Source organism: Patagioenas fasciata, chromosome 1, assembly GCF_037038585.1.
Source record: "Patagioenas fasciata isolate bPatFas1 chromosome 1, bPatFas1.hap1, whole genome shotgun sequence".
NCBI lineage: Eukaryota > Metazoa > Chordata > Aves > Columbiformes > Columbidae > Patagioenas > Patagioenas fasciata.
In genome coordinates, this window is record NC_092520.1 from 10,023,326 (window position 1) to 10,037,500 (window position 14,175).

The following is a 14,175-nucleotide window of genomic DNA, read 5'->3' on the forward strand; positions in this document are numbered from 1 at the left end:
GCTGAGCTTTTTTAAGTTCGCAGTTTCTGGAATCACATGAGTCTGTGAAAATTTTGTCTTTCATTGTCTCTTTTAGAGACAATGTCTCTTTAGAAAAAATAATTGTCTCTTTTAGAAAAATAATTATTCTAGATCTTGTTTGATGAGAAAAGCTGGGAGGAAAATTTTATGAAACCCTCAGTGTTCAGACATCAGAAAATAACGTTTTATTTGTGGGTTTTTTTAAATAATCTTATGACTCTGAAACCAGCATGCTGTTATTTGCGGATGGTTTTCCTCATGACCTTTGAATACTTGAAAAACATCGTTGTCAACTTTGTATTTCCTGTGAGTCCCTTGTATAATGGTAACATACCCACTGAAAGATCAGCGGGAACTGCAAAGCTCCTGTAATTCCAGAATTCAATCTCTTTTGACTTGAATTATTTGTTGTAGATACTTCATTATATCTATTCTGTGGTCATTAAGCGTATATGAATCTGAGACCTGGTCTAAATACGTTTGATATTTCGTGTCACGTGCAATCCTGATTTCCCCTCTTATAAATATTATACGCCTGCAGTAATTTGGTATTGCTGATGTATCTTCACTCAATGTGTCAGAAGAGGGGCTACAATACCTTCTTTTTTTCATTGTGGATTTGCAATGTTGTCCTTCTTTCTGTTTAAACTGAAACAATTTTATCATTCTATTTCTTACTTTCCATGTTTTCTCCTAATTGTCTCAATGCATTGCTCTACCATGCTCTCGCTGACAGTCTCATCTGTTTAACGTGTACATTTGTCCTGAATTGCATTTGATTACTTTATGAGAGTATTATTTTGTGAGTCTCCAGTGTAACATTATCTTTTATATCTTCTTTAATACTTAAAAGATGTTTTGCAATTAATTTCTCCCTGTTTGCATTTTTTAATTTGCATTTTTTATTTCCCTCCTCAGTTTTTTGTTAAGTGGTAAATCACATCACAAATGCATTTATTGTTATCAGAGCAGAAGACTGATGTGCATCAAGATATATTTATAACTTTTGTATCTCTCAAATCAAATCTGGCTTTATAGAAATGCTAATGAAGATGTTTCATTTCTACGCACAAAGTTTAGTTGTGATGCATAAACATACAGGGGCAATATATAAAAATGAGAAGAGACAACTGTTATAAAACCACAGAGGATATTTTTATAGATTTTATGGAACTTGCACCTCTAAATCTTAGACTTGATTCTTAGCTCTAATTCCACAACAATCCCAAAATCACCAGGCCATGGGCTTCATGAGCTGAGGTATAAGACTTATAAAAGCTGTGATGAAGCTCATTCGCCCTCCGTCAAACAGCTCAGGATTTATTAAGGCAAAAGAAAACTGTGGCAGTGTTGCTTTGTATCATGTTGGTTATTGAATCCAACCAGGAAGTGGAAACATAAGAGTTCTGCTTTTTCTATTAATTAAGACCAAAACAAAACAAAACAATCAATCAAACAAACAAACAAAACCCAAAACAAACAAACAAAAAAACCCAACATGAGCTAAAATGGGCGAAAGTGTGTCAAGCAGAGAAAGCAATTTAAGTCTTTGCGTACCTTCCAAATGGGTGCTTTTTCTTCTGGAGTAGATAATCTTTTGACTAAGTCTAAACCCTGGTCTCCAAATCCTTTATTGTAGGCAGGCAACAGTTCTATTGCTTGCTCCACCTCAGAGCAACATGAGATGGGGCTTTGAACCCCACCAGGAAGAGAAACTGGAACATCTTAACTAGTGGGTTATTACATAGAAAAGAGGGTGGCAGTAACATTTTGAAGTTGTTCTTTAAAAATTCATAATGAGGAGCTGTGTAGTGGAGGAATACTGAGAATTAACTGGGTACAAAGCTGCTCAGCCTTGTCACCACAGAGGAATCTGTGGGCACACCAGGAGCAGAGCTGAGGCACCTGGAGCACTGTGGCTGCCAGGAACTGCAGAGCTGGACATCGTGGGGCTGGCAGCTGCCTCTGTGTTCTGAGGACTGCAATTTTGGCTTTTGAAAGGTGTCCCCTGTTGAGTGCTTACGTCCCTTTTCAGATCTGGCTTTCTGTTCTTTAAAGAATTCAATCAGTGCTGGACAAGACTGCATTTAAAGTGATATGGGTCAGTGATAACAAAGCACAGGTGGGACTCCACAGGAGTTGTAAATTGCTGACTTGTGTGACATGTTGAACCCATTACCATGTGCTGGCTTCATCAGGAGATAGGAGTAATGTCCTCTTCAACTGCATGCTTGAGTTGAGGTTGTGTGGCATCTGTCCTTGTTCCCGCTTGCCAGGAACCCAAAGCACTGCCTGGGACTTGGATTTCCCCTGAACAAAGACTGGAGATGAGCTACAGCACAGAGGATTTGCCACAACATTTTGAGGTCCCTCACTACCCCCAGACATGGTGTTTCTTGCTTTGCTGGTCTGTCATCCCACACCGGACTGCAGCTTGTCGTGCGAAGATGGAGGGTGACTCAGGCAAATGATGAACATGAGTTTATTGAGATGGAAGTCCTAAAATGATGGTAATTTATATATAGTTAGATGAGTAAACACTGCAGGAACAGGCACATAAAATGGGTAGACAGACAAGTAGATCTAATGTACATGACAAATATTCATCTAGATTTAGTAGCCTAGTCATAAAGTTCACCGTATTTCCAGTCACTGTTGATACTTTTTTTAATGTTTAGGTTATAAGCCACTTTGGGACAGGGGATTTCACTTTGTTTTGTTAGTCTGACTTCTGCACTTGGATTGACATGGGGATATGAGGAGGAAGCATAGCTCTTGGCCTTGGACACCTTAGGACATCAAAGGCATATACTGTAATGTCAGATTCTTAATATTCTCAACTATGAGACCTGTGGAAGGGCAGACTTACTCCTGCTTTGGCCTATTTCCTCTATTTGTGTAGTTTTCTTTAATCTCAGGCAATCTCACTCAGCAATTTCCTTGAAAGCCTTCTACTGACTATATTTGTTACTCTCTGGTGTACCCAAAACTGAAAGGTTTTTTGGGTAACAGTTTGTAGAGACTGGCTCACTTCCCTCTCTCAGCTCAGCTCCTTTCTGAATTTCATCAGCAAGGTCACTGGGAGAATTCCTCCCATTGCTGTTCCATCATGTCTGTGTGTTGAGGGTGTCCCAAATTTGTCACCTCTCCCAGGCAGTGGTTTTCCAAAGTGAATCTTTTCTGATAGATGGAAGTTGAAAAGACAAGCAGAGGCAGAGCCAGCAACCACTGTTGACACGAGACTATTGCTCAGAACCATTGATGCAAAATAAAAAAATTGATCAGTCTCTGAAACTATTTACTACTGTGTGCACATTAAAAATGCAATGCAACAATTTCTCAGTGCATGAATATATATCCAGCAAAAAGTCTGATGTTACTATTAAGTAAACATTAAAGACCCCACTATGTTGTATATTTTTTTCTTTTATTGCCCTTTATTACCTCTTTTTTTTTCTAACTGATCTGTGCCCCCAGATTTCCCCCAGCTCTCCTTTCTTTCCATATGCTAGTTCTCTTTCATAAAATTGTAGAATAATTCAGGTCAGAAAGGACATGAGAAGGTCTAGTCCAGTCTACCTTGCCTGTTTTCATTACCCTTCCCTGCCCCACTAGAGTGCCTTTTAATTACTGCTAAACCCTGTTGCCTTTTGGGAGCCCACATCATCCCTAAGCTCCCACGTCTTACTCCTATAATGTCGTCTCTTCTCCCATTGCCTACCTCCTGCCCTGCAAAAGAAGGGAGCTGAACTGCGTGAAGAATCCTGAATCACTCATGCTCCAAACTATCAGTATCAGCATGGCATTTTCCAGCCCTAAACGAGATGCTTGATAAGAGAGGGTACTGTCTTGTGTCACCATTGGACTTTTTGAGGTCTGCTATCTCAATATTAGCCCCACAAAGCAGTGTTCAAGGACCTGATGAGATCATATGAGACAAATCTAGGTTTGGCTTGGACAGTACATATTTTGAGACATCAGCAGCCAATGAAGCTAAAATACAAACCAGACTCTGAGGTTAAGGTAAAAGGAAGCTGGAGTGCCATTCATGGAAGGAAGAAGAAGCATCCATCTGGAAAGATGTGCTCCATATATCCCTGTGCCTCTTCGCTCCTGGGATTAGGTGATTCAAGAATTCCGGATGGTGCTGGTAGTGTTGTCACTGCATCCAGACACCAAGGATGTACCAGAACTCTGCCTCAGCACCTCTGATGAAAACCAACCCAGTCAGTACCACAGTGTTCATCCATGCTAGTCTGGAGGGAGAATGAACATCCACGTCATGTCATAGTGAGGAATATAGATTGCTACGTAGGATTGCTTCGACCTGTCAGACAGTTGCTGTACAAGCACAAAACTGAATAACTGAATTCCTGCTGAACTTCAGCAGAGATGCTGCACTCCTGCAAACTTCCCAGAGCAACATCATGAACTGGGATGCAGCTGCAGGTGCCGCCCTTCGCCATGACCCTGACAGAAGTCTGACCGGACAGTCCACCCCAGACTTGAACAAAACCTCTTTCCGTGCAGCCGGTGGATCTTGCAGGGCAGGCTGTCTCCCCTGCACTGTGCACACACACACTTCCCGGCTGCATAAGCAGCAGCTGCCCATCAAGCAGACTGACAAAACAACTTATTTTGACCTGTTAATTTCTCTATTCCCTTCAGCATTTACTTTGATTTGCTTTACATTGAAATTCTCCCTTCATTCCAAACATGGCCGATGCTGTTTACTTTGTATGTCTAAATAGCTGATATACCGACACAGCCTCCAAGGACACCTTGATAATTTGTCTCATTTTAAAGTCACTTAGACCTAAACTGTGCCTGCCAAGCCTCCAGACAACCTTTGCACAGATAGAAGACATGCTTTATTATATTCTGCATTTTCAGACTGGTAAAGAAATTGTGGAACTTTGATGTGTGTATAATGATAGAAGATTCATACTTTTATATGCTACAGAAAAGGTCTGTTACCAAAAAGGTTTATTATTCATGGTGGCTACTTGTATAGTCCAAGCCTTAGGATTTCATCTGCCTAGGATGCATGAATTACATACATCTTGTTTATAAAATATCTAAAGGGAATTGGATAATCTCATTGCTTATTAAGTCGTCTTCTCACTGCAATGTTTAGGTGGAAAATACATTTTATCCTGGTCCATTTAACCAATTCAGGCTATCTTTTAGGAAGAGAAATTATTGTATTTGTCCATTAATGTTTCATAAAAAGCTACGCTTTATGAGCTAATTGACCAAATAAGCTAATAACAAATTTATTTAATGGGAAAAATAATAGGTTGTAACTCCTGTAACTCTTCATCTAACCAATACAACTAAAGCAAAGTCGAAACTAAAACAAAATCTAAAGCAAAGTCCAAACTGGTTTTTCTCCAAAGCACAATGAGATGACAGGAGGAGTTTACTCCACTGTGGCAGGTATAATAATCCCCCATAGCTTCCCTTTCTGTCTTCATTAAAAAGGGCTCCAGAATTCAAAACCGCGTCTGCCCTAAATAGGTGTGTAGTTGCTGTCATGTGTAGACTCTCCCACTGTATAATAAACACATAACCATCAGCCAACAGGAAAATAAGGTGATCTTTAACAATCAATCCGTAGTTTGGCATGTCTTTCTGGGCTTCACAATATATGGTATAACTGGCCTCTCAGAGATTTACTTCTGTCCGGAAATAACACCTTTTATGCATGCGGTTCCCAGGAAAGACACAGGGTCCTGTCAAATAGTCCACTTCTGACAATATATCGCTTTTGTCAAGGAAAATTGAAGACATTTATAAAATAACACGTTATATTTAATACTGCTGCTTCCTTGCCCATGATGGCTGTGTGCTGTTTTTTCTGATCTCTACATCACCCTTAGGTGTGGAATCAAGGTTTTCCTCCCAGACTTAAAAACCCCAGTGTGAAATTGCCATGCTGGCCTGGCTCTGATGAAGCCTTAAATACCTATTACCTGTATATCACTCAGCAGCAGACATAAGCTTCCAAGGGCAGTTATTGCCTTTGGGAAGCTTTTCTTTTTAGCTTCTGTCAGGTTTCTAGCTTTTTTTCAGTTTATTCAAATGCCAGCTATGCTCAGACAAGGCAAATTAGCATGCATTGTCTGCATACTGGTTTATAGATGGTTTGAAGTACCTTTTGTCTTGATCAGCCACATGTTGCAGGGCTATCAACTGTCACAGGTGATCAGAAATGCTAATGCAGGATGACAAGAGGCCTTTGGAGGCATGATCTGGATGCAAGGTACATAAAGACTGCAGCATGAGCTTTAGTCCTAATGAGTCTGGTAACAGCTCCTCACCAAAGTGTCAAGACCAGGAGATGAGATGTCACCAAAGGCCAGAGAGAATTCCTGAATGAAATTAAGCTTTTTTGTCAATGTAGCCAGTAAGGAAGCAAATTTCAAGGAACACAGGTAAAAGCATAGCTCTTTGCTCCCTAGGAAGTTCATAGATCTCTAAGTGTTAAAAGCTTAACACACTGTCAGGATTTCAATATGTCATTTCTGCATATTGCTGATGAGGTTGTTAGCCATCTTTCACTGCCCTTGAGTGCTTCATGAATTGGTCCTGGGCCAGTCCCAGATGCTTCTGTCCACCCTGACTCCAGCTGTATTCCTTGCCTTCCTGTTCATTATGTTTATCTCCTTTGCAGGACTTTGGATGTGGCTGAAGCATCTGCTAAAAGAACATTTTGCAGAGGCCCTTTCCTTGCGTGGTTTGTCAAAGTCAAAGGTGTGAATTTGCAAAACCAGAAGATGCATGGACAGATTAGCATGGGAGCTGGATACCCCAAATGACTTTTAATATACCTGAGAAAATATTTAGGCACCTCTGACTTCTAATCCTTTAAAAAAATATGCCATTTCTGAAAGAAATTGTAGCTTGTCTTTTAAAACTACCTAAACTCCATAGATGCCAGGTGCAAATATTACCACTTGCTGTGGAATTGAGCTACTACAGCTTAAGTGAAAGCTCATTTCCTGGAAGAGAGCAGGCAAATATCACACTAGAACAACTTTCTTCCACTATTGACATGCAGAGAAGTCTACCAGGACATGTTCATTTGCACAGCTTCTACTATGGGGAATTGTGTACTGTGGCTTTGCTCAGTTTAATATCTTATCTTTGTAAACTATTATTACTGCATTTGAAATATAAAATGTGGAAATTCCAATCTTAATTAGGCAGCTGATGCACTGCAATTGTAGTGAGATGATTTTCAGGAAATTAGTATTGCCAAATTGCGCAGTAAAAGATATTTCTTCATTATAATCTGCTGCAACAGCGTCACTAAGTGCTGGGGATGCACCTCCAGCCACAGGGTGTGGGAATGTCAGGTTTCATTATGAAAAAAAGGCAACAAAACTAGAAAATTTCTTTTGTTGTTATAGAAAAGCTAAAAACTGTAAAACAAACACCAGACTCACACTGCAAGCACCTGCTTTTTTAATTAATACAACATGAAAGGCCACGTGTGTAACATTGCTGCAGGTAACAACTTGCCCTGATTGCTGAAGACAAATGCAGTTACTACACCCAAGACATGCAGCTACTGATTTGCAAATGTAGGTCATTTGTTACCCAGCCAGACTTGCAAGAATTGAACATGTGGTTAATAATGAGCCCCAAACTGAGGATACATCTATTTGTAAGCCAGAAATTCTGCCTGTAAAAATCAGACTTTGAACTGAGGTTCTTTGAAGAGCTGGAGCCACAAAAGCTGCATCTGGAATTGCATATCAAATAGGATGAAGGGAGAAAAGGTGGAAAGTTCCCGTCTCAGATATGTAACTCTTTAATCAATGTCAAACACTAACTTGGATAGTTTAAAAGAGGTTGTACAGAAAGAAAACAGTCTAAATTAAACTATTAAAATATATGTATATATCAGAGATTGGCTACATATGAGGAAAGCTGAATTAACTTCTGGTTACTTGTATGTGAATACTTTGGTTAATGAATTAATTTTACAAAACACTCATATTTCTTTTTTTTTTTTTCAGAAATATCATCTTTTATTACAATAGAACCTGCAGTCACATGCATATATATTGGTGCAGTAAAATATCTTTCTGTCGATTATTTCCTGGCAATTGACATAAAGTTGCATTTCCCACAGGTATTTACCAATTTCGCTTCATCCAGCCAGACAAGTTGTTTTAAGAAGTAAAACAAAACTGATGTTTAAGCATGCACCTTCTACCACCCTCCCCCTTTTATATGGTCAGGTAAGTTAAAATAAAAGCCAAAAAAAAAAGCCTGAAGATAAAATATTGATGTACAACAATTCCAGCTGCATACACACGGTACTGTAGGGAACAACTATTCCTGAACAGAAAAGTTAAATGAAAATATATGATCTAAAAAAATGGTGCATAAGAAAAACAAAACCCTGTTTTCAGAGTTCAAATGGATTTCTGTTGGAAGGTCAACTTGAGCGAATAAATTATGAGATTTCTGGAATAAAAGAAGAATATTTACCTCTCACTTCATCCATTTTCCTATTAGTACAATGTGTATGCTTCCCCAGTTATTAAGGATCATGAGATTTTGTTTGTGTGGAGTTTCAAAGGTGGAAAATGAAAGATATCCAGTCATTACTGGTGGTGTGGCTGAATTGATAAATGAAGCCTTGGGGTGGAGATGCTCAACTACCATTTTTCATGAGAGTTTAAGGCGGTCCGTCATGCCAAGCACCTCACCTGTGCACCAGCCTGTGGTTCTAGATGCTGGGACACCCCGAGGAGCACCACAATGAAAATTAATTTTAAATCTGTTTTGCAGTATCTTTGCCCACTAGGAAAGCAATAGAGACTCATGTCTTTTATTACTTATTGCAAACAGAAGAGGAAAATGTTTCATTTTGAAATGGCCATGCAATTAAGATGCCTGGTCTCCAATGACCAGCAAAGAGGACATAGCACAGAATGTATCAATAAAAAACAAGGAAATTCAACCTGTCAGGGACTGCCACAGTATAATTAAATTTTACATTTGTTCCTGAAAGGGTATTGGCACAAAATGAGCTCATTAATTCTTAATTAAAGTTTTTATTCTGGTCTGCCTACAACGACCCCTTCTAAAAATGCTGTTTGCTAGATACCCAGGTGGCATTCACACATTTATTGCATTACAGAAAGAGACTTGACAGATTCTTATCACTACAGAACAAATAAAAATGAACATTTGGAATTATGTAACTTCCTAAGGAGGCCTGATTCTTCATGATACTGTTCTAATTCTTATGGTATAAATATGTATGACTTTAGAACTTACACCTCATACAGTCTTTAGTCTAGAAATTGGCCAAATTCTGTCCACCATCTAGCAGAGGTGGAAAATCTGTCCAAGAACTGTGACTGCAGTGAAACATGAAACAACAGAAACAAGGGAAACAGATGATGAGTTTGTAGTTCACAGGTTTATAAAATACTGTGAAACAAACAAACAAATAAACAAAATCAATCTATTAGTCCTTTAAGTGTTTATGTGTAGGGTTTTTTTAATTACTGTTATACTAGATCTTTAGCCATAGGCCTCAAATGTTTGTGAAAGCTACCATTGTGCTTAATGACTATTGGCAAGAAGCCACCAAAGACAAGTAATCTGAAGATAACTAAAATACATTAGCAACTGCTATGTTCCTTGCAAGTTATTCACAAAATATTTTTTGGAAGAAATGAGAACTTCCTCTGCTTCATCTGAGGCACCCAGGTTTATAAGGAAAGCATGAGGTTCACTTCATATCTAGGTGCTTGTGTTCCCCACAGTGTTGGCTCAAGGTATGAATAGTTATCCTTAATAAGGCATCCATGTGACTTGACTTAAATAATGCTTTAAATTTGAAATAGCTGACCTGGCTCTAGTTTTGAATTGCAGCTTTGTTGCTGAGATTATTAAACTAGTAACATGACATCTGTGCAGCCACAGTTTCCATTTGCAACCCATCTGCATCTAATCTAATCATCCCATGCAGTCACATGTTGCTTTATAACCTCTCTGGGTTAACTGAGGTGGAGTAATTGAAAATAATTGTTGCAGCAGAGACAAGCCCTGGATAGATTTAGAACATCAAGGCATTACAGCACCATGTATTTATGCTAGAGGGCACTCATATTTCATTCTAAGCAGTAATAGTGCTTGGCGTCTGCATAACATACATCTTCAAAGCACAGTGCCAATGGCAACTTTCAAGGAGTGCTGTGAGGTAGGTGTGTACATCAATCCCTATTTGACAGATGAGGAAACTGAGGCAGAAAGGTTAAGGTATTTGACCCAGATCACAGCAGGAGTTAAACGATGTGTAACACAGGTGTTAAAGGATAACACTGCTAACAAGATAACTTGAAAATTACTCTCCTCAAAAAAAGCCAGTTCAAAATATACATGAATCCTTAGATCTATGCATGTGTGAAGAATAATTTGGGATGTGGATTTTTATTTTTAAAACCACAGACCTTGCTTTCTTATTCTAGAATTCTGGGGCAAAAATATATCAATTTAAGTCCTTACAAAGAACACATATAGAGCTATGTCTCTGTCCTTGACTCTTTTCTCCTGTGCCTATACAGTAACAGATCATTCAGTAACAGAATCATTATTTAGTAGCCTTTGAGAATTTCACTCAGTCATTTCGAACTAAGTGTTTAGTGAAGTATTGTAGTGGTGTCTGCAAACACAAGACTTCATGAGATGCTGCCTCCTCCCCTCCACTGTCTTACACTTCTCTAAGGAAAAAGTCCCATCTCAGAAGAAAGCTCCTGCCACTGAGAGTTCACAGCTTAGGGAGGAAAAGGCTGAGCAGGAACAGAAAATGTGAATAATTTGTCTATAGCAGGAGATAGACAAAGTTTGCTTTGCAGGTTCTTGCAGCTGCATGTCAAGACTATTTGTCTAGGCACACTTGTCTGAATGACTCCATCAACCTGCATATGTTGTGAGACTCTGAACATCAACCATTTCACTTCCACAATACAGCTCAACAAATTTTGCACACATTCTGTGAGTGTTTCCTAGGACTGTTTCATTTTGCTTCCCATGATCATTCATATGGTTGTGGTTTTTAGAAGAATGTTCTCAGAAAGCAAGTACCTTCCTATTCAACACATGCATTCCTGAAAAGTTCAGCCACTACATTATCATGTGGATAGTGAATTTTCCCATGAGAATCAACATAATAGAGGGAGGCATGCAAGGACTTTTAGAATACACACGGGGTAAACACACAGGAACATCTGTGGCATGGAGGATGGAGAGGTAGGAACAAAACGAGTGAGTGCTTTTCAGAGGAAATGCTGGCTTTATAGAATAGATAACCTTTCTGAAAAATCTCTGCTGCTTCACCTATGAGACTGTACTCCTGATTGCCTGTTTTGCCACCTCTCACCCAAACTTGTTCCATTTTGCTTCATCTGAAGAAAATGCTAACAACTATAAGAATATAACTCTTCAGAAAGAGGGAGTCAATACTACATCGGGGTTCAGTCTCAGAAGCTGAGATGTTCTGAAAAACTGAATGATGTGAAAGGTTGCTTCATGTTCAATCCTACCACTTCATCCAAGAGACTGAACTTGCACCGGGAATATTTAACTGGGAGCATTCTTTTTATCTCTTTCTGAACAGCTATAATTTCATTATCATAATTATCTTCATATGAAGCAAGATTGTTCACGTTTGAGGGGTGACAAAACAGTGTAATGATGATGGCTGACTGGTCAAGGTATTGAGAAGACAGGCTGGAGGACCAATGGACAAGCAGGGTATTGCTGGAGTTATATCACAAATACGAGCTTTCAGAAACCACATTGCAAAGAAACAGATTTTGATATAATTGGTGGTGGTACTCAACTGGAAAAACACAGCGATCACCATGAGTCTTATTTGACGAGTAGCCATAGACAGCTTTGAATAATTGCTATCAATGAACTGCTCATAATAAATTCTAGCTGTCAAAAAATATGTAAAAATTTAAGTATATTTTTTGAGAAAATAGTAATCTGGTTATGGACAATCTGGGAAGGCTGGTTATGTTGGATAAAGTATAAATTGTGAATCATAGCTGTTCAGCTCTTGCAGTAGTCTGGAAGTCTCTTACGATTTAAAGCAAGCTGAACAACTGACAATCTTGGAGGAATTCAAGTGTGGTTTTATAATATCTGGTTCAAGAGACTGAACTGGATCACTCTCACTAGCAATTATGTGTTTCACCAAGCATCTGGAAGCTTCATTGATGTTTATATTTTCCTGCAAGTGAAAGAGAAAGAGAAGTTGATTAGTCAATATTAATTACACCATGCTGCATATTTCCTGTGCATAATTAAACTTTTCTCTAGGCAACATCAAAAGTTTACTTTCCTTAATAAACAGTCTTCAAAAACTGATTATATTAAATAATGCTAATGTCTACTGTAGTTTTTAAGTTAGTTAGATTTTATACATATTATAATTCATATCTAAATTATACACAGGGCTCACTTTAAATTACCCCAAACTCTTGGTGATTTGATTGCTTCAATAAACTAAACAAACAAATGCCAGAGGGATGTTAGAGACAGATGCCTGAAGTAAAGCTCCAGAGTCCGTACTTCACTGCTTGAATAACGGTTACTCTTATTTTCAAAATATAAATTACCTACTACCAATTACAGCCATAAATAACATTTATTTCTAAAGCCTTTACCACAGTTTCAATAAGATTTCTGTATACAACATGCACAATGAAATCTGTGATGAACCAGATTGATTGAATAAATGACATGATCTCAAGTTATTCACAAAGCAGTTGAAAAACTTCTATATCTTTCGGAGTCCTCACTTATTTTTTGTTGAGGTTGACTTATCTCCAATGCACTGTTTCAAAACACTCATATCACCATTGGTTTCATTTGTAAGACAGAAATCCTCACTCTAGGGGTTTAAAAGGAAATGCAAAGCATGCCCTTTTCTATATGTGTCTTCAGCAGCACATTTGACTTGCAGCAACCCTTGCCCTGTCTGTAGAATAAGCAAAGCTGAAACAGCCTGATCAGTGAGACACAGCTCAGCATAGAATATAAAATAAGCAGTAATACTGAGTAAGGTTGGGGTTTTTTTTAATGACATGTTTGGAATGAAAAGCCAGGTTTGCTGGCATAAAAGATGTTGTTCCACTCTGACTATTGGCATTGATTACTTATTTTATATGACAGGAAACAGAAACCTCATTGTAACTTCAGTTTTTGGGGAAAATATATCACGCATCCATACCCATACAAATATATAGGTATTTAGTTATGTATATGCACATAATCCTCTTGCTCCATAAAGATTCTGCTTATATTTGCAATGGAAGTTTACCCAGGTTTCCAAGCTGAATCTGGAGCCTGTTGTACTGATATTATGAACACCCATGCACAGAACATCATGAAATCTACCTTCAGCAAATGACAGCATCAATTCAGCATCTTTAATAAAATAACCTGTGAAGCACTTTTTTTGCATGTGTATGTTCAAATAAAAGTCAGATGAGATGTTTAAGCATGAAGTTCAGCTATAAAAGAAAACCAAGTACATGTTTGTGTGTTTCAGTAGAGATGGTACAATTATCTGAAGATCAAAAGCTAAAGTAATGGATTCTGTGAGGCTGATTTCTAATCCCCTTGAAATTAACAGCAAAGCTCCACAAAGTCCATTGACCACCCCTTGGCACCAGAGTAAAGAGCTGAATTCTGCAAATCTAACTGAAAATGTTAATTGGTGCCAAGATTCCACAGGTTTCTTCAACTACACAAGTGTACTCAAATATTTGATCTTTGACCTGTAAAGAATATCAATTGGTTGTAAAAAACCCCAAATCTTTAGACAAGTCTTTTACATACTAACCCCCAGAAAGTAATACAGAGCTGGGAATCAGCTCTGTATTGAGATGTTAAAAAGTTACTGTATCACATGGGTCTCTCAGACCAGACAAGCAAATTCCTCAAGCATGCACCAAAAGTCATTTTCAGAACACTGTGAAATTTTATTAGAAAAAGTAGACAAAGAAAAATATCTCTCAGTAGTGCTGAGAAAGCTGGAGGTAAAACAGGATTGTTAAATGCACAAAAACATATGTGTAAAAATCTTTTGAATTGTATTTTCCTTTATTAATG

At 38.3% G+C, this 14,175-nt stretch overlaps 1 protein-coding gene across 1 annotated transcript in view; it reads right to left on the reverse strand.

Moving 5' to 3' along the window:
* Nucleotides 1-7,573: 7,573 nt before the first annotated feature.
* Nucleotides 7,574-14,175, reverse strand: part of RAB38 (RAB38, member RAS oncogene family) — a 23,916-nt gene continuing 17,314 nt past the window's right edge. Inside the window, exon 3 of the mRNA XM_065856049.2 lies at nucleotides 7,574-12,289. Coding sequence (XP_065712121.1) covers nucleotides 12,137-12,289 — 153 coding nt within the window. The 3' untranslated portion in view covers nucleotides 7,574-12,136. The remainder of the gene's footprint in view (nucleotides 12,290-14,175) is intronic.